Source organism: Arachis ipaensis, chromosome B6 (assembly GCF_059453495.1).
Source record: "Arachis ipaensis isolate K30076 ecotype BB chromosome B6, ASM5945349v1, whole genome shotgun sequence".
In the NCBI taxonomy this organism is placed as follows: Eukaryota; Viridiplantae; Streptophyta; class Magnoliopsida; order Fabales; family Fabaceae; genus Arachis; species Arachis ipaensis.
The window spans coordinates 112,853,837-112,875,103 of record NC_142441.1 but is presented as its reverse complement, the minus strand read 5'-3'; the positions used below and the strand labels follow the sequence as shown (position 1 = coordinate 112,875,103).

General features: G+C 40.8%; 1 protein-coding gene and 1 non-coding gene across 2 annotated transcripts; both read right to left on the bottom strand.

Annotated features, from left to right (window-relative positions):
* Positions 1-8,443: 8,443 nt before the first annotated feature.
* Positions 8,444-8,551, bottom strand: LOC148562345 (small nucleolar RNA R71). Its single transcript, XR_015887607.1, has one exon. It is a non-coding gene; the product is annotated as a small nucleolar RNA R71 (small nucleolar RNA).
* A 1,825-nt stretch (positions 8,552-10,376) lies between these two features.
* On the bottom strand, positions 10,377-18,669 carry LOC148562344 (uncharacterized). The gene is made up of 3 exons (XM_088490862.1): positions 18,189-18,669; positions 17,324-17,818; positions 10,377-10,426 (listed from the first exon to the last, which is right to left on the bottom strand). The coding sequence occupies exons 1-3, from the start codon at positions 18,667-18,669 to the stop codon at positions 10,377-10,379; spliced, it is 1,026 nt and encodes a 341-aa protein (XP_088346988.1).
* Positions 18,670-21,267: the final 2,598 nt, after the last annotated feature.

Here is a 21,267-nt window from a genome sequence, read left to right as displayed (position 1 = left end):
CTTAAATTTACTTTGGTATGAAACCCAATTGAATATCATGGTTTATGGGATTGGGCCTGAAGGATTGATGAGTTTGAAATTTCAATTTATTGAGTCATGTGTCATTATTTGATTATTACTAAGTTGGCTCAATAAATGTTACAGGATTTGGATCAACAACCTCATCAAGATTATGGATCATAAACCCAAGGCAAAAGGAAAGCAAGGAGAGGCCTCAAAGCCCAAGAAGCACAACTGAAGCTCAATATAGAAAGTGTATAAATAGGATAGAAGTTAAGTTAGAGGGAACTTTTACTTTCAGTTGTAGCTAGTTTTCCTTTTCTTTGTAATTGAATTCAGAGCTATGATTCACTAAACCCCTTTCATTGGGTTAGGGAGCTCTATTGTAATTCAATGAATCAATAATAGTTTATCTTCTTCTTCAATCTTTTCTCTTGAATTTTGTTAGAAAGCTTCTCGATCTAATTCCATTGAGTAGTTGTCTTGGGAAAGAAACTACCCATACTTGGAATCCTTCGGAGCCTTGGGAAAGGAATGGAGGATTCATGCTAGAGAAGCTTTCTCACAGTGAATTGGATTGGGGTTTGGATGGATATTGTGACATGTAATCCTACCAAATTGTGGTTCATGAAATTGTGTGGTATAATCAGTGATCAAGCATCATCTCTTCTTATGAACATTTAAACCAAGGGATTGGGAATTTGTTTGTTTTTAGAGAGAATTGGTGAGCCAAGGGATTGGGATCCAATCATATAAGATTGCCAAGCAAAATTCAATGAACGCATTGGTTGAGGAAGAGATAAACATGTTTTGATTCGGAGATCTCAATATCTCCTATAACCCAATGAATTCCCCATTTCTGATTTCCACTTTCTCTTTACATTCTGCTACTCAATTCATGCAATCACCCCCATTCCCTTTTAATTTCAGCAATTTAGTTTCTGCTCTTTAATTCATGCAATTTAAGATTCCGCCATTTCAATTTCTTGTCATTTACTTTTCCCGCCAATTTTACATTCCGCAATACTCATCTCAATCTTGATTCCGCTCAACTAGAACACACTTCTAATCCGAATTGCTCATTCAACCAATCCTTGTGGGATTCGACCTCACTCTATTGTGAGTTTTTACTTGACGATAACCGGTGCACTTGCTGGAAGGAATTTTGCCGATCGTGCAATTTCCTAAATCGTAGCATAACTAGTTTATGTGCATCACCGGTCAAGGACAATCAACATAGACTACATCGTGGTCAATGTGAGTTCAGCCTACAATGCCCTAATAGGTCGGACAACGTTAAATCAGCTCGGCACAGTAGTCTCGACTCCACATCTGTGCATGAAGTTCCCAACCACAGAAGGGATAGCTATGATAAAAGCAGACCAGAAGACGGTTCCCCGCTGTTACAACGAAAGTCTAAACCTTAGAGGCAGAGGAGAAGAATTCCACACCATCGAACTCGGGGGAGTTCGAGGGCGGGAAGAACTTCATCCACAACCTGAAGGGGAGACAGAAAAAGTCCAAATTGGAGATACTTCAGAAAAAACAACTAATATTGGCATAATCCTAAAAGGAGATGTAAATGAGTCCCTCATATAGTTCTTAAGAGACAATGTCGACCTCTTTGCATGGAAGGCCGCAGACATGCCGGGCATAGACCCTAAGTTAATGTGCCACAAGTTGGCAGTTTACCCAGGATCTCGGCCAGTACAGTAGAGAAGTAGAAAACTCAGACCAGAATGATCCCAAGCTGTGGAAGAGCAGGTACAAGCTCTACTAGAGGCAGGATTCATAAGAGAAGTCAAGTATCCACTATGGCTTGCTAACGTCGTCCTGGTGAAAGAATCAAATGGGAAGTGGCGGATGTGCACCGACTACACTGATCTCAACAAAGCCTGCCCAAAAGATCCTTATCCACTCCCAAGTATCGACGCTCTAGTGGATGCCTCCTCCGGATACAAATACCTCTCGTTTATGGACGCCTATTCGAGATACAATCAAATCCCGATGTACCCACTTGATCAAGAAAAAACCTCATTCTTAACCCCGAAAGTAAACTACTGCTACATCGTCATGCCGTTCGGACTAAAAAATACAGGAGCCACTTATCAAATATTAATGAATAAGGTCTTCGCAGACCACATCAGGAAAGTCATGGAAGTCTACATGGACGACATGTTAATAAAGACACAAAGTGAAGAGTTGTTACTGTCCGACCTTACCCAAGTATTCGACACTATAAGAAAGCATGGCATGCGACTTAACCCTACAAAATGCACCTTCGCAGTAGAAGCTGGCAAATTCTTGGGTTTTATGCTCACACAAAGAGGAATCGAGGCAAATCTGGATAAATGCCGGGCTATACTCGACATGAGGAGTCCGACCTGTGTCAAAGAGGTACAACAACTCAATGGAAGATTGGCAGCCTTGTCCAGATTTCTAGCTGGATCAGCAATAAGATCTCTCCTCTTCTATGCCACTCTAAGGAAGGGAAATAGGTTTGAATGGACAACGGAGTGCGAGCAAGCTTTCTAGGATTTCAAAAGGTTCATGGGACAACCACCTATTCTAACTCGGCCACGGGAAGGAGAACCGCTTTTATTGTACCTTGCAGTAGGAAATCGGGCAGCAGCCTCAGCACTGGTCCGAGAAGACGACAGTGGACAACAACCTATATACTTTATCAGCAAAGCACTACAAGGGTCCGAACTAAACTACCAAAAATAGAAAAATTCGCCTATGCTCTCATACTAAAATCTCGATGACTTCGCCCATATTTCCAAGCCCACGTCATCAGGGTTCGGACCAACCAGCCCATAAAAGGCATTCTGCAGAAAACAGACCTAGCAGGAAGAATCTTACAATGGGTAGTCGAGTTGTCCGAATTCGACCTCCAATATGAAGCTCGGACAGCCATCAAATCATAGTATCTGGCCGACTTCATTGCAGAGTTTACGGACACCCTGGAAATCCCTACAGAATGCAATCTCTACGTAGACGGTTCCTCAAACAAAACCGGAAGTGGCACAGGCGTGATAATAGAAAGCGATCAGGGAATCCAAATCGAACTTTTCCTCAAATTCGGGTTCCTTGCTTCAAATAACCAGGCAGAATACGAGGCACTACTAGCTGGTTTGAAGCTGGCTAAGGAGGTTGGGGCTCAAAAGCTTATCATCTTCAGCGAATCACAAGTAGTCACCTCACAAATAGCAGGGAGCTACCAAGCCAAGGATCCCACCATGAAAAAGTACTTGGACAAAACCAAGGAACAGCTCGAACAACTCAGGGAATATGAGGTCTGCCACATACCTCGGGAACAGAATGCTCGAGTTGATGCATTCTCAAAACTAGCTAGCACCAAACCAGGGGGCAACAATAGAAGCCTCATCCAAGAGATGCTGTAGAACCTGTCAATCTCAGAAGAAGAAAAGGTCCTAGCCATAACAGGTCTGGATCAAGGATGGATGAATCCTATAATTAATTACCTCAAAATAGAAACACTCCCTACAGATAAGAAGGAGGCAAAGAGGTTAAAACGGGAGGCACAATACTACACCATCATAAATAACACTCTATACAAGAGAGGGATTTCAACATCACTGTTAAAATGTGGGCCGACTTCCAACACAAAGGAAGTTTTAGAGGAAGTACACAGTGGCATCTGTGGCAACCATCTCGGAGCACACCCTCTCACCAAAAAAGTACTCCGGGCCGGATTCTATTGGCCAACTTTACAAAAAGAAGCAATGGAATTCGTAAAGAAATGTCCACCATGTCAGAAGCATGCTAATTTTCACATCGCCGCACCAGAAGAGCTCATCAGCGTAACCTCACCCTGGCCATTTGCAAAATGGGGACTCGACCTCCTTGGGCCCTTCCCCCAAGGATTAGGACAGGTCAAGTTCCTCATCGTTGGGGTAGATTATTTCACAAAGTAGATTGAGGCAAAACCCCTAGCCAATGCCACTGCTCAAAGAAGTCGAAAATTCTTATATAGAAACATTATCACAAGGTTTGGGGTCCCATACTCCATCACCACAGATAATGGCACTCAATTCACAGATGCAGACTTCAGAAAATTGGTGGCCGACTTGAAAATAAAGCACTAATTCACATCCGTAGAACATCCCAGGCCAATGGATAGGCAGAAGCCGCCAATAAAGTTATTTTAGCTGGGCTAAAACGGAGATTACAGGATGCAAAGGGAGCCTGGGCTGAAGAGCTCCCACAAGTCCTATGGGCATATCGGACAACTCCACACTCCACCACAAAGGAATCATCTTTCCGATTAGCTTACGGAATGGAGACAATAATTCTAGTGGAGATCGAAGAAGGATCACCCAGAGTAATCCACTACAATGAAGAGGCCAATTCCCTACTTCAAAAGGAGGAACTCGACCTACTTCCAGAAATTCGAGAAAGAGCTCGGATCAAGGAAGAGGTGTTAAAACGTTAAATGGCCTCAAGATACAACCAAAAAGTAGTACAGCGAGGTTTTGCTGAGAATGATTGATGAGCGGATAATTTATACGCTTTTTGGCATTGTTTTTAGTATATTTTTAGCATGTTTTAGTTAGTTTTTATTATATTTTTATTAGTTTTTATTTAAAATTCACTTTTCTGGACTTTACTATGAGTTTGTGTATTTTTCTGTAATTTCAGGTATTTTCTGGCTGAAATTGAGGGACCTGAGCAAAAATCTGATTCAGAGGCTAAAAAGGACTGCAGATGCTGTTGGATTCTGACCTCCCTGCACTCGAAGTGGATTTTCTGGAGCTACAGAAGCCCAATTGGCACGCTCTCAATTGCGTTGGAAAGTAGACATTCTGGGCTTTCCAGAAATATATAATAGTCTATACTTTACCCGAGATTTGATGGCCCAAACCGGCGTTCAAAGTCAGCTCAAGAATTCCCAGCGTTAAACGCCGGAACTGGCACCAAAGTGGGAGTTAAACGCCCAAACTGGCACAAAAGCTGGCGTTTAACTCCAGAAAATGTCTCTACACGAAAATGCTTCAATGCTTAGCCTAAGCACACACCAAGTGGGCCCGGAAGTGGATATTTACGTCATTTACTCATTTTTGTAAACCCTAAGCTACTAGTTCTCTATAAATAGGACCTTTTGCTATTGTATTTGAGAGAGGAGGAATCTTTGAGTAGTTCTATGCTACCTTAGATCACGTTTTGGGGCTGGCCTCATGGCCATGCCTAGACCATGTTCTTATGTATTTTCAACGGTGGAGTTTCTATACACCATAGATTAAGGTGTGGAGCTCTGTTGTACCTCGAGTATCAATGCAATTACTATTGTTCTTCTATTCAATTCAGCTTGTTCTTGTTCTAAGATATCACTTGTTCTTCAACTTGATGAATGTGATGATCCATGACACTCATCATCATTCTCACCTATGAACGTGTGCCTGACAACCACCTCCGTTCTACCTTCGATTGAGTGTTTATCTCTTGGATTCCTTAATCAGAATCTTCGTGGTATAAGCTAGAATTGATGGCGGCATTCTTGAGAATCCAGAAGGTCTAAACCTTGTCTGTGGTATGCTGAGTAGGATTCAAGGATTGAATGACTGTGACGAGCTTCAAACTCGTGATTGTGGGGTGTTAGTGACAGACGCAAAAGAATCACTGGATTCTATTCCGACATGATCGAGAACCGACAGATGAATAGCCGTACTGTGACAGAGTGCGTTGAACATTTTCACTGAGAGGACGGGATTGTAGCCACTGACAACGGTGATGCCCAACATACAGCTTGCCATGGAAAGGAGTAAGAAGGATTGGATGAAGACAGTAGGAAAGCAGAGAGACGGAAGGGACAAAGCATCTTCATACGCTTATCTGAAATTCTCACCAATGAATTACATAAGTATCTCTATCTTTATTTTATGTTTTATTTATCTTTTAATCATTCATCATCCATAACCATTTGAATCCGCTTGACTGAGATTTACAAGATGACCATAGCTTGCTTCATACCAACAATCTCCGTGGGATCGACCCTTACTCACGTAAGGTTTATTACTTGGACGACCCAGTGCACTTGCTGGTTAGTTATGCGAAGTTGTGATAAAGAGTTGAGATTACAATTGTGCGTACCATGTTGATGGCGCCATTGATGATCACAATTTCGTGCACTAAGTTTTTGGCGCCATTGCCGGGAATTGTTTGAGTTTGGACAACTGACGGTTCATCTTGTTGCTTAGATTAGGTACTTTTCCTTTTTATTTTTCGAAAAAAAATTTTCAAAAAATACAAAAAGATTTTCTATTTTGTTCTTCAGAGTTTTTAAGAATGAATTCTAGAGTTTCATGATGATCTATTGAAGTCTGGCTGGCTGCGAAGCCATGTCTAATCTTTTGGACCGAGGTTTCAACTTATCATCACAAGAGCTTGTTGATTTCTATCAATTTTGCTGTTGGGAGCAATGATCTGCTAAAGCTTGGCTGGCCATTGGCCATGCCTGGTGTTTTGGACCAAAGCTTTCTTTGAAAGCTTGGCTACCTAGTAAGCCATGTCTAATTCCTGGACCGGAGTTTTAGACTAGCATTGCAATGATTCCTGGAATTCTCATTAAGAATTTTGAACCCTTATTTTTTCTTTTCCACTCAATTTTCAAAAAAAAAAAAACCACAAAAAAATTTATAAAATCATAAAATCAAAAATAATTTTATGTTTCTTGTTTGAGTCTAGTGTCTAATTTTAAGTTTGGTGTCAACTGCATTCATCTAATTTTCGAAAAGTTCATGCATTATGTTCTTCATTGATCTTCAAGTTGTTCTTGATGATTTCCTTGCTCTGATCTTTAAATTCTCTTGTTTTGTGTATTTTGTTATTTTTCATATGCATTCTCAATTTGTTAGTGTCAATAGTATACAAACTTCTAAGTTTGGTATCTTGCATGCATTGTTTGTTTGATTTTAGTTTTCCATGTTTAGTTGCATTTCGATTAAAAATCCAAAAAAAAAAAGAAATTTTTTTTTAAAAATGTGTCTTTTCAAGTCAATAATACAGAGAATTGAAGATTCAGAACATGCTGCAGAGGAATTACACAGAAAAAGCTGGGCGTTCAAAACGCCCAGTGAAGAAGGAAAACTGGCGTTTAAACGCCAGCCAGGGTACCTGGCTGGGCGTTTAACGCCCAAAAGGGTAGCATTTTGGGCGTTAAACTCCAGAATGGATACCATTCTGGGCGTTTAACGCCAGGATGACACAAGAGGGAAGATTTTGTTTTTAATGCACATTTTTTTTAAGTTTTCAAAATTTTTCAAAATCAAATCTTTTTCAAATCATATCTTTTCAATCATATATTTTCAAAATCAATTTCTTTCCATTTTCAAAAATACTTGCTAACAATTAATGATTTGATTCAAGAATTTCAAGTATGTTGCCTTTTCTGTTAAGAAAGGTTTAATGTTTGAATAATATCTTTTCTTGTTAGCCAAGTCATTAATTTTAAAAATCAAATCTTTTTAAAATTGTTTTTCAATCATATCTTTTTAAAACCATAACTTTTCAATCATATCTTCTTAATCACATCTTTTTCAAAATTAAATTTTCAATCATATCTTTTTGATTTCTAATTTCAAAATTTTTTTCAAAAATCACTTTATTTCTTTTCCAACTCTAATTTTTGAAAATCATTCTTCAATTTTTCAAAATTATTTCAAAATCTTTTACTTTAATTTCGAAAATTCTTCTCCTCTTCTCACATCCTTCTATTTAAGGACTAACACTTCTCCATTATCAATAATTCGAATTTTATCTCTCTTGATAAGTTCGAATTCTTCTACCTCCTCCTTCTATTCTTCTTTTCCTCTGACACCTCAAGGAATCTCTATACTGTGACATAGAGGATTCCATACTTTCTTGTTCTCTTCTCTTTCATATGAGCAGGAGCAAAGACAAAAGCATTCTTGTTGAGGCTGACCCGGAACCTGAAAGGACCTTGAAGCGAAAGCTAAGAGAAGCTAAAGCACAACTCTCTGGAGAGGACCTAACAGAAATCTTCAAACTAGAAGAAGATATGGCAGCCGAAAACAACAACAATGCCAGCAATGCAAGGAAGGTGCTGGATGACTTTACTGCACCTACTCCCGACTTCTATGGGAGAAGCATCTCTATCCTTGCCATTGGAGCAAACAACTTTGAGCTTAAGCCTCAATTAGTTTCTCTGATGCAACAGAATTGCAAGTTTCATGGACTTCCATTAGAAGATCTTCATAAGTTTTTAGCTGAATTCTTGCAAATCTGTGACACTGTCAAGACCAATGGGGTTGACCCTGAGGTCTATAGACTTATGCTATTCCCTTTTGCTGTAAGAGACAGAGCTAGGATATGGTTGGATTCACAACCTAAGGAAAGCCTGAACTCTTGGGAAAAGCTAGTCAATGCCTTCTTGACAAAGTTCTTTCCACCTCAAAAATTGAGTAAGCTTAGAGTGGAAGTCCAAACCTTCAGACAGAAGGAAGGTGAATCCCTCTATGAAGCTTGGGAAAGATACAAATAATTGATCAGAAAGTGTCCTTCTGACATGCTTTCTGAATGGAGCATCATAGGTATCTTCTATGATGGTCTGTCTGAACTGTCCAAAATGTCATTGGACAGCTCTGCTAGAGGATCTATTCATCTGAAGAAGACGCCTGCAGAAGCTCAGGAACTCATTGAAATGGTTGCAAATAACCAATTCATATACACTTCTGAGAGGAATCCTGTGAATAATGGGACAAGCCAGAAGAAAGGAGTTCTTGAGATTGATACTCTGAATGCCATATTGGCTCAGAACAAAATATTGACTCAGCAAGTCAATATAATTTCTCAAAGTCTGTCTGGAATGCAAGCTGCACCAGGCAGTACTAAGGACGCTTCATCTGAAAAAGAAGTCTATGATCCTGAGAACCTATCAATGGAAGAGGTGAATTACATGGGTGAACCCTATGGAAACAACTACAATCCTTCATGGAGAAACCATCCAAAGCTCTCATGGAAGGACCAACAGAGGCCTCAACAAGGCTTCAATAACAACAATGGTGGAAGAAACAGGTTTAGCAATGGCAAGCCTTTTCCATCATCTTCTCAGCAGCAGACAGAGAACTCTAAGTAGAACCACTCTGACTTAGCAACCATGGTCTCTGATCTAATTAAAACCACTCAGAGTTTCATGACTGAAACAAGGTCCTCCATTAGAAATTTGGAGGCATAAGTGGGTCAGCTGAGCAAGAAAGTTACTGAACTCCCTCCTAGTACTCTTCCAAGCAATACAGAAAAGAACCCAAAAGGAGAGTGCAAGGCCATAAACATAATCAACATGGCCGAATTTGGAGAGGAGGAAGAGGCAGTGATCGCCACTGAGGAAGACCTCAATGGACGTCCACTGGCCTCCAATGAGTTCCCTAATGAGGAACCATGGGAATCTGAGGCTCATAATGAGATCATAGAGATTCCATTGGATTTACTTCTGCCATTCATGAGCTCTGAAGAGTATTCTTCCTCTGAAGAGGATGAAGATGTTACTGAAGAGCAAGTTGCTAAGTACCTTGGAGCAATCATGAAGCTAAATGACAAGTTATTTGGTAATGAGACTTGGGAGGATGAACCCCCTTTGCTCACCAAAGAACTGGATGACTTGACTAGGCAGAGATTACCTCAAAAGAGACAGGATCCGGGGAAGTTCTCAATACCTTGTACCATAGACACCATGAACTTTGAGAAGGCTCTGTGTGACCTAGGGTCAAGTGTAAACCTCATGCCTCTTTCTGTAATGGAGAAGCTAGGGATCCTTGAGGTACAAGCTGCAAGAATCTCACTAGAGATGGCAGACAATTCAAGAAAACAAGCTTATGGACTTGTAGAGGATGTCTTGGTAAAGGTTGGAGACCACTACATCCCTGCTGATTTCATAGTCCTAGAGACTGGGAAGTGCATGGATGAATCTATCATCCTTGGCAGACCCTTCCTAGCCACAACAAAAGCTGTGATTGATGTTGACAGAGGAGAATTGATCATTCAAGTGAATGAAGAATCCCTTGTGTTTAAGGCTCAAGGATATCCCTCTGTAACCATGGAGAGGAAGCATGGAGAGCTTCTCTCAAAACAGAGTCAAACAGAGCCCCCACAGTCAAACTCTAAATTTGGTGTTGGGAGGCCACAACAAACTCTAAGTTTGGTGTTGAACCCCCACATTCAAACTCTAAATTTGGTGTTGGGAGGTTCCAACATTGCTCTGAACATCTGTGAGGCTCCATGAGAGCCCACTGTCAAGCTACTGACATTAAAGAGGCGCTTGTTGAGAGGCAACCCAATGTTATATCTATCTATTTTCCATTGTTATTTTATGTTTTCTGTAGGTTGATGATCATGTGAAGTCACAAAAACAATTGAAAAAGCAAAAACAGAATGAAAAATAGAGAAAAAAATAGCACACCCTGGAGGAAAAGCTTGCTGGCGTTTAAACGCCAGTAAGGCCAGCAAATGGGCGTTTAACGCCCAGTCTGGCACCATTCTGGGCATTTAACGCCAGAAAGGGGCACCAGACTGGTGTTTAACGCCAGGAATGGGCAAGGAGTTGGCGTTAAACGCCAGAAAAGGGCAGAAGCCCGGCGTTTAACGCCAGAATTGGCAGAAAGGGCTTTTTGCACGCCACTCGGTGCAGGGATGAGCTATCCTTGACACCTCAGGATCTGTGGACCCGACAGGATCCCCACCTACCCCACCACTCTCTCTTCTTCACCCATTCACCAATCACCTCGATACCTCTTTCCCAAAAACCCCTCACCTATTAAATCCAACCATTTTCTTCACCACTCACATCCATCCTTCATAAAACCCTACCTACCTCACCATTCAAATTCAAATCACTTTCCCTTCCAAACCCACCCTCTATGGCCGAACCATACACACCCATCTCACCCCTATATAAACCCATCTTCACTCCTTCATTTTCACACAACCTAAACACCACTTCTCCCCCTTGGCTGAAACATAAAGCCCACTCCATCTTCTCTATTTCTTCTTCTTCTACTCTCTTCTTTCTTCTTTTGCTCGAGGACGAGCAACCTTCTAAGTTTAGTGTGGTAAAAGCTAAAGCTTTTTATTTTTCCATAACCATTTATGGCACCTAAGGCCGGAGAAACCTCTAGAAAGAGGAAAGGGAAGGCAAAAGCTTCCACCTCCGAGTCATGGGAGATTGAGAGATTCATCTCAAGGGTGCATCAAGACCACTTCTATGAAGTTGTGTCCATGAAGAAGGTGATCCCCGAGGTCCCTTTCAAACTCAAAAAGAGTGAATATCCGAAAATCCGACATGAGATCCGAAGAAGAGATTGGGAAGTTCTTACCAACCCCATTCAACAAGTCAGGATCTTAATGGTTCAAGAGTTCTATGCCAATGCATGGATCACCTAGAACCATGATCAAAGTGTGAACCCGAACCCAAAGAATTGGCTTACAATGGTTCGGGGGAAACACTTAGACTTTAGTCCGGAAAATATAAGGTTGGCATTCAACTTGCCCATGATGCAAGGAGATGAATACCCCTACACTAGAAGGGTCAACTTTGATCAAAGGTTGGACCAAGTCCTCATAGACATTTGTGAAGAGGGCGCTCAATGGAAGAGAGATTCAAGAGGAAAGCTGGTTCATTTAAGAAGGCATGACCTCAAGCCCGTGGCTAGGGGATGGTTGGAGTTTATCCAACGTTCAATTATTCCCACTAGCAACCGGTCCGAAGCTACTATAGACCGGGCCATCATGATTCATAGCATCATGATTGGAGAGGAAGTAGAAGTTCATGAGGTTATATCCCAAGAACTCTATAAGGTGGCGGACAAGTTCTCTACCTCGGCAAGGTTAGCCTTCCCTCATCTCATTTGTCACCTCTGTAATTCAGTTGGAATTAACATAGAGGGAGACATCCTCATTGATGAGGACAAGCCCATCACTAAGAAAAGGATGGAGCAAACAAGAGATCCCACTCATGGATATGAGCATGAGGAAATTCCTCATCACGAAATCCCTGAGATGCCTCAAGGGATGCACTTTCCCCCACAAAACTATTGGGAGCAAATCAACACCTCCCTAGGGGAATTGAGTTCCAACATGGGACAACTAAGGGTGGAGCACCAAGAACATTCCATCCTCCTCCATGAAATTAGAGAAGATCAAAGAATCATGAGAGAGGAGCAACAAAGGCAAGGAAGAGACATTGAGGAGCTCAAGAACTCCATAAGATCTTCAAGAGGAAGAACAAGCCACCATCACTAAGGTGGACCCGTTCTTTAATCTCCTTGTTCTTTACTTTCCTATTTTTCGAATTTTTATGCTTATGTTTATCTATGTTTGTGTCTTATGATCATTAGTGTCTTAGTGTTTATGCCTTAAAGCTATGAGTGTCCTATGAATCCATCACCTTTCTTAAATGAAAAATGTTTTTAATTGAAAAAGAAAAAGAAGTGCATGAATTTCAAATTTTAAAACAGTTTAATTATCTTGATGTGGTGGCAATGCTATTGTTTTTCTGAATGAATGCTTGAACAGTGCATATTTTTGAATTTGATTGTTTATGAATGTTAAAATTGTTGGCTCTTGAAAGAATGAAAGGAAAAGGAGAAATGTTATCTGATGATCTGAAAAATCATAAAATTGATTCTTGAAGTAAGAAAAAGCAGTGAAAAGCTTGCAGAAAAAAAGATATATGCAAAAAAAAAAAAGCAAGCAGAAAAAGCCAATACCTCTTTAAACCAAAAGGCAAGGGTGATAAAAAGGATCCAAGACTTTGAGCATCAGTGGATAGGAGGGCCCACAGGAATAAAATCCTGGCCTAAGCGGCTAAAACAAGCTGTCCCTAACCATGTGCTTGTGGCGTGAAGGTGTCAAGTAAAAACTTGAGACTGAGCGGTTAAAGTCGAGGTCCAAAGCAAAAAGAAGAGTGTGCTTAAGAACCCTGGACACCTCTAATTGGGGACTCTAGCAAAGCTGAGTCACAATCTAAAAAGGTTCACCCAGTTATGTGTCTGTGGCATTTATGTATCCGGTGGTAATATTGGAAAACAAAGTGCTTAGGGCCACGGCCAAGACTCATAAAGTAGCTGTGTTCAAGAATCAACATACTTAACTAGGAGAGTCAGTAACACTATCTGGATTCTGAGTTCCTATAGATGCCAATCATTCTGAACTTCAAAGGATAAAGTGAGATGCCAAAACTGTTCAGAAGCAAAAAGCTAAAAGCCCCGCTCATCTAATTAATACTGATCTTCATAGATGTCTTTGGAATTCATTGTATATTCTCTTCTTTTTATCCTATTTTATTTTCAGTTGCTTGGGGACAAGCAACAATTTAAGTTTGGTGTTGTGATGAGCGGATAATTTATATGCTTTTTGGCATTGTTTTTAGTATGTTTTTAGCATGTTTTAGTTAGTTTTTATTATATTTTTATTAGTTTTTATTTAAAATTCACTTTTCTGGACTTTAATATGAGTTTGTGTGTTTTTTTGTGATTTCAGGTATTTTCTGGCTGAAATTGAGGGACCTGAGCAAAAATCTGATTCAGAGGCTAAAAAGGACTGTAGATGCTGTTGGATTCTGACCTCCCTGTACTCGAAGTGGATTTTCTGGGACTACAAAGGCCCAATTGGCGCACTCTCAATTGCATTGGAAAGTAGACATCTTGAGCTTTCCAGAAATATATAATAGTCCATACTTTGTCCGAGATTTGATGGCCCAAACCGGCGTTCAAAGTCAGCTCAAGAATTCCAGCGTTAAACGCCGGAACTGGCACCAAAGTGGGAGTTAAACGCCCAAACTGGCACAAAAGCTGGCGTTTAACTCCAGAAAATGTCTCGACACAAAAATGCTTCAATGCTCAGTCCAAGCACACACCAAGTGGGCCCGGAAGTGGATATTTACGTCATTTACTCATTTTTGTAAACCTTAAGCTACTAGTTCTCTATAAATAGGACCTTTTGCTATTGTATTTGAGAGAGGAGGAATCTTTAAGTAGTTCTATGCTACCTTAGATCACGTTTTGGGGCTGGCCTCATGGCCATGCCTAGACCATGTTCTTATGTATTTTCAACGGTGGAGTTTCTACACACCATAGATTAAGGTGTGGAGCTCTGCTGTACCTCGAGTATCAATGCAATTACTATTGTTCTTCTATTCAATTCAGCTTGTTCTTGTTCTAAGATATCACTTGTTCTTCAACTTGATGAATGTGATGATCCGTGACACTCATCATCATTCTCACCTATGAACGTGTGCATGACAACCACCTCCGTTCTACCTTCGATTGAGTGTTTATCTCTTGGATTCCTTAATCAGAATCTTCGTGGTATAAGCTAGAATTGATGGCGGCATTCTTGAGAATCCGGAAGGTCTAAACCTTGTCTGTGGTATTCTGAGTAGGATTCAAGGATTGAATGACTGTGACGAGCTTCAAACTCGTGATTGTGGGGCGTTAGTGACAGACGCAAAAGAATCACTGGATTCTATTCTGACATGATCGAGAACCGACAGATGAATAGCCGTGCTGTGACAGAGTGCGTTGAACATTTTCACTGAGAGGACGGGATTGTAGCCACTGACAATGGTGATGCCCAACATACAGCTTGCCATGGAAAGGAGTAAGAAGGATTGAATGAAGACAGTAGGAAAGCAGAGAGACGGAAGGGACAAAGCATCTTCATACGCTTATCTGAAATTCTCACCAATGAATTACATAAGTATCTCTATCTTTATTTTATGTTTTATTTATCTTTTAACCATTCATCATCCATAACCATTTGAATCTGCCTGACTGAGATTTACAAGATGACCATAGCTTGCTTCATACCAACAATCTCCGTGGGATCGACCCTTACTCACGTAAGGTTTATTACTTGGACAACCCAGTGCACTTGCTGTTTAGTTATGTGAAATTGTGATAAAGAGTTGAGATTACAATTGTGCGTACCATGTTGATGGCACCATTGATGATCACAATTTCGTGCACCAACGATCTCGTCTTAATCCGAAATGATATTGGAACAAGTCGACCTAGAGAAGAAAAGCTGGCAGCAAACTGGAAAGGACCCTACCGAGTCGTAGAAGTGCTCGGAAAGGGATACTATAGGCTGACCAAACTCGAAGGGCGAGAGCTTCCAAGGTCATGGCACACCTGCAACTTAAGAAGGTATTACAGTTAGGAGGTAATAAAAGATCTTAGGATGAGGTGCACTCCTTTTCCTGAAAAAGATTTTTTAACGAGGCACTAAGCCAAGATCCATGAACTGCCTGACTTAGATGGATAAAATGCCCACATGTATATATTTGCATTTTCTTTATAAAGTTTTTAGATTTTTTACAAATCCTATTATCAAGACGCATTAATCTGAAACACAAAAAATTCATCGCCCGATTATAAAGCTACAGATTGGCAGAAAGTGAAAATCAAATTCACTGCTCGATCACGATAAAGACCAACAAAGATGAAAACCAAATTCATCAAAAGGTCGACCAAATGGGGATCAAACCCAATTTCTACAAAATCGGCAAAGATGAAAAGGCAACAAAAACAAAATAATGCAAGAAGTTATCGAAAGTGATCCATAGAAAGGACCTGACGAGGTCTTAATAAAAATGGGTTGCTAAAAATAACTTAAAGACAGGCCGACGTAAAGAAGTCAGACCAGTCGACCACAATAACCAAAGTTATAAAAAGTAAATCCCTGGAAAGAGGCCTGACCCGCCCTAAAAAAGAGGATTACTAGAAATAACTTAGAAGGGATTGACATGATGAAGTCGGCCCAAACCAAAAGTTATGAAAAAGTAATCCATAAAAGAGACCTGACAAAGGTCCAAGAAAAATGGATTACTAGAAATAACTTAGAAGGGACCGACATGATGAAGTCGGCCCAAACCAAAAGTTATGAAAAAGTAATCCATAAAAGAGACCTGGCCAAGGTCCAAGAAAAATGGATTACTAGAAATAACTTAGAAGGGACCGACATGATGAAGTCGGCCCAAACCAAAAGTTATAAAAAGTAATCTATAAAAGAGACCTGACCAAGGTCCAAGAAAAAATGGATTACTAGAAATAACTTAGAAGGGACAGACATGATGAAGTCGGCCCAAACCAAAAGTAATCCATAAAAGAGACCTGACCAAGGTCCAAAAAAAATGGATTACTAGAAATAACTCAGAAGAGACCGACACAACAAAGTCGACTCGGCAAGGCTACCAAAAGTTATAATCCATAGGAAGAGACCTGCCAAGGTCTAAGCAGAAGGGATTACTAGAAATAGCTTCAAAACATGACCAAGTTTAAGAAGTCGAACAATAGAAGGCAGGTGCTATAAGGGACCCAAGTCGGACCCAAAAAGCCATGACCTCAAGAAAATCAAATTACAGGCACCATACCAGAGAATGCAAAGAAGACTAGTTGCATGAAGCTAGCCTCAACTAAAATAGAAAATAAAACACAAAAGGCAATCAAAAGAGATTGGACAACAAGGCTCCAACACTCCCAAGATTCCAGAAGGTGTCAGAAAGGTGCAGAAAAGCATATCACAAAAGAAACAAGGTTGTTATAATAACAAAATTCAAGAGGCCACCTGAAGTCGACCCCAAGAGCCTGAGAAACTACTTTTGTTTTTTCCAAAAAGTAAAGTTACTAACAGAAAAGCAACCAAAGTATCCAGAAGTCAAGACTACAAATTACAAAAAAGAGTTCAAAGCCCACAGGTCAGGCTATACACAAATGCATCAGAAATAATTAGAGAGAATCCAAAGACTTCCCAGTAGCAGCATCCCGAGGTGAAGGAGGACGAGTCTGAAGAGGTACCGCATCTACCGTCCCATCATCCTGGTTCAGGATCTGGACATCGGGATCAGACTCAAGATGACCGACCTCAGCTGCCAGAGTTGAAGAAGGTGGGGCAATGGAGACTTTCGTGGAAGGTACGAGAGGAGGGTCGACATCATCATTATCAGGGTCATCAGGGAAAATCTTACCCTCTTTTACAACGTTATCCAAGCTAAAAAGAGTAAGGTCAAGCTCGGGCGCAAGAACTCGAACTTGATCCTTCAAATTCTCATAAGCAGCATTTACACTGCCTACAAGATGGCCCTAAAGCTCGGCGTAGTCAGCTCGGGCAGACTCCAAATCCTCCCTAAGACCCATCATCTCCCTATAAGTCGTGACATAGCTCTCCTTATGCTTCAACGCCATATCTTCAGACAACTTGGCAGAAGCCGCCAAGGCAATAGCCCAAGTCTTCTCACCCTCCAATTCTTTCTCCAATTTGGCCACTTTCACCTCGAGATCTTTCTTCAAATCCTTCATTCGGTCGAATTCCAACTTGGCCTCCTCCATAAAGGCCTTTGTTGCATGAATAGGAAGATCCTGGACAGTCTGATATAAAGCTGCTCCCATATGTGCCATCTTGATACTGCTCCGAGTAATAAAATCCAAATGACGAAGAAGAGAAACATCGTCAGTAGGAATGGCACCATAGGGACCAATTTGCTGATCAACAAACTCGACAGCATCGAAATCAGGGGCATCCAAGTTGAAGGGCTCAGCTGTCCTCTGTCTTTTTGGAGGAGGAGCGCCACTGGGAGAAGAGGTAGCAGTAGAAGTCTGGGGGAGATCAACTAAATGGACCTGAGGCGTAAGAATCATCTTCCTCGGCCCAACAGTATTCAAAACAGGCTTCTTGGGAGGAACCTGGGAAGATCCTTCCCCAGCAACTTTACCCGAGATGTGCTGCGTTGCTGTAGCCTTTCTCGCCTTCTTAAAGGCCTTCATAGATTCGTTGTTTTTAACCATATCTGAAAATACACAAGAAACCAAGTTATAAACTGGAAGAAAAAATGAGCTCGAAAACAAATACGACAAATATCAAGGAAGTCGACCCCTACCCAGTTCAGTTCGGAGAAGTAAAAGGTTTCCTAAAAATTTCTTAGTATCAAGATGGGGAGGCTACCCCCAGTTCTCTTCCAACATAGTTACAAAAGCTCGCTCAACTTCGTCCAACATTTCCCAGGTGTACCTAGACACCACTACATTCCTTTGCCATTCTAAAGGAAAGCTGGGCTCGCCATTCTCATCCAAAAAGAAAGGTCGAGCTCCTTCAACAGCTCGGAACTTAAAAAAGTAATTCTTAAAATCCCTAAAAGACTCATCATACATGGAAAAAACTTTGTGTCCTTGGGCAGACCTGAAAGAAATCCAAATCTTTCTTTTTGGTAGTCCCAGGCTTGGTCAACACAAAGAGGTACAGAAAGAGGGTTTGAGAAGGCTTAACATCAAACTCTTGACAAAGCAACTGAAAAATTTTCATAAATCCCCATGAGTTCGGGTGAAGCTGAGATGGAGCTAGGTTACACGACCACAACAGGTCAGTCTCAAAAGGAGTGAAAGGAAGGGTGATGTTCATTTGGCTAAAAAAGAAGTCGTACACATAAAATAAGGGGCGCTCCCCCTGGGTCAGAACAGGGAAGCAAACCCTTTCATCAGAATCAGGTGCAACCAATTCATAGTTGTTCTCTTGATCTCTACTACTACAGATTCGATGATGTTTTCTAAGTTCCGCACAGAATTCAGAGTTAACTACAGAAACACACATCAGGATGAGGGAGTCCAGCCAGTCAGACATACCCTCAGGAGCCTTGGAAGACATCTCGACAATATTTTTGTGAGAACACATGGTCAACTAGTCCTACAGCCAGAAAAAAAATGGATTACTAACTAAAACAACTTGGACAAAAGGAAATCAGCTCGGACAAACATGACTAAGACCAACACAAACAGTAAAAAGAAAACCCCAAGACGCACACCAAGGTCCGGGGGCATCCTTTGGAGGCAGGGACAGAGTAAGGACTCATAAAAAAGTCTATAAGGCTACATCCCAACAAAACTCTCAGCGAAGAAAAATAATCCCCTTCCAAATAAGCAACAACACGAGAAGAAAATCAAAGCAAGCCATCAGAAAAATGTTATCTTCTACAAGTCTATCAGTAAAGAAAACTATCAACATGGCGAAATCATCAAAGGCGCAATCCTTTTCAAAGAATCAAACATTTTATCATCCGAAAACTTCAAATGTGATGACACAAACGGAAGTAGTAACAACATTTTAAAACCCTAAATATGTCAACTACCAAGAAAAAATGAAGAGACCTACAAATTAAAGAAGCCCTAAAACAGCGTACATAGCAGAAATGATCAGACACAGCAAGCAAAGGAAGATTCCGACTTTCCAACTTTTCCCAAGAAAAGATTCAGACTTTCACAAAAGCCAAATGAAACTATAAAAAGAAATGGCGTAAAGGAAGATAGGAAACCAACCTGTAGCAAAAGAAGGAATGGTGAAGCAATCAAGAGTCTGAAACAACAAACGAAGCCACGCTAACGATCGCCTTCTCGAAGAAGAGGAAAGCACGAAAGAACAGCAACAGAGGGAGTAAGGAGAAAAGAGAAGTTGCAGTAAGCAAGGAGAAAGGAAATAGAAGCGAAAGGCTTTGTGAAAAATTCAAAATGAGAAAAGGAAACGGCGAAGGGGGGAGTTAATGAGTTTTTTAAACCCTCACACGTTCCCAAGAAAGTGCAAAATGCGCGCTATAAAGAGAGAAACGTTTCGCATTTAAAGCCACCAATGGAAAATTCTACCCAGCAAAAAACCAACCGAAGGTGCTCGAGCTTGGCTTCTACGAAAAGGATCAAAGTCTAAGAGACTCGACCTAAAAAAGACCAAGCTCAAGTAGGGGCACTGTTCATACCCTGGATCGAGCTTTCCGACCCGGGTTGATTGACGACAAGTCGACCGACCTCTTCAGCTCAAGACTGTCCGACCTCTTCTCAAAGAGCTCGGCCAAATCACCAGGAAAGCCCAAAAAGGGCCCAAACAGAGAAACACGACCCAAATCCAAAGGCAGCCCAAGCCTATAGAGATAAGGGCAGTTCCCTTAAAGATAAAGATGACTCCACTCAAAGATAAGATAAGATAACTATCTTATCCCCAGAAAAGATCACTCTACAACATTATAAATACACTGGAGCACCCAGATATAACTCATACTCTGATTCTACAAAAAACCTGCTTAATACCCTTGCTAACTTAAGCATCGGAGTCCCTTGCAGGTACCACCACCCTCCGGTGATAAAGGATCAGCATCTTCATCAAGTCCAATAAGTCGGACACGACAGCTCCGGCCACCACCCACAAGTCGGCCACATTAGCGCCGACCACCACAGCAGATCTCATCCGAGATCGACCTTCAGTTTCAGGTAACCCTCGGAACAGTAGTGTTGGGTGATGAAAATTTTAAATCAATGCTTAATCTTTGATGACTCTTGCATCCTTTGTGCATTGACATGAACTTCTAATGTCTTTCATGACCCACTATTTCCTATTTAAACTTGATGTTCAATATGCTCTTCATGCTTTGACTTTACTCTTGCATCAAGTATTAGTTAATATGCCTTAGCTTATATTGTTTCCTCACTTACATGCGTAGCTAACATGTAGTGAGAACCTTCCTCTTATTTGGCATTAGCCCTCGCCTATGTTCTACTTGCTTTACTATCTTTGTTGTAGGCTTAATTCTCTTTCTTTTTCTTTCCTTTTAGGTTGGCCACTAAGAGGAAAAGGATAAGCTTCAAATGGGGAAACAAACAAGTTCATCCGCACAACCTTTTGAAGGAGCTCATCAATTGTAGCAACCCATCCACATTGCTCTTCTTTGCATGCACCGAGGACGGTGTAATCTTCAAGTGTGGGGAGTTGTCCGACCGATCTCCATGGGTAACAACTTCCTTTCTCAACACCAATTTTTTTTTAAAAATTCCTTTAGTTATAATTTGTATATATTCTATCGTTTCTTTTTATGTTAGGACCACTTGGTTTGGGTGATGATTTCTTTTCTAAGAAACTGTTTTTAGGGCACCCTACCAATTTGAAAAATTTTTTATGCTGAACTTGCTTGAAGAATATATTTTGGAACATGGTTTTTGAGCTAAGAACACAAGCATGTGAGTTTTGAGCCCAAATGTGTGGTTACATCATATAACCACTTATTTTTCATTCTTGTGTGCATTGTTCTCTTTTTATGATTGTAATCCTTACTTTGTTTGATTCTATATGTCCATTATTCCATGTATACATGCATTTATATGATTGAGTCCATCATTTCATATAGCTCACTTACCCAAATGGCCTACCTTTCATCAACCATTGTTAGCCGAATTTGAGCCTATTTAATCCCTTTTGTTCTTAATT

Excerpts from the sequence above, each read along its gene's own strand:
- LOC148562344 (XM_088490862.1), bottom strand. The coding sequence starts at position 18,669 with ATGTCTTCCAAGGCTCCTGAGGGTATGTCTGACTGGCTGGACTCCCTC. Across the intron at positions 17,819-18,188 it reads GGTCTGCCCAAGGACACAAA|ATATGGTTAAAAACAACGAA; the intron begins GTTTTTTCCATG and ends GTGTATTTTCAG. Across the intron at positions 10,427-17,323 it reads GGAATTCGACCGAATGAAGG|TTTTTTCTCTATTTTTCATT; the intron begins ATTTGAAGAAAG and ends AGGGTGTGCTAT.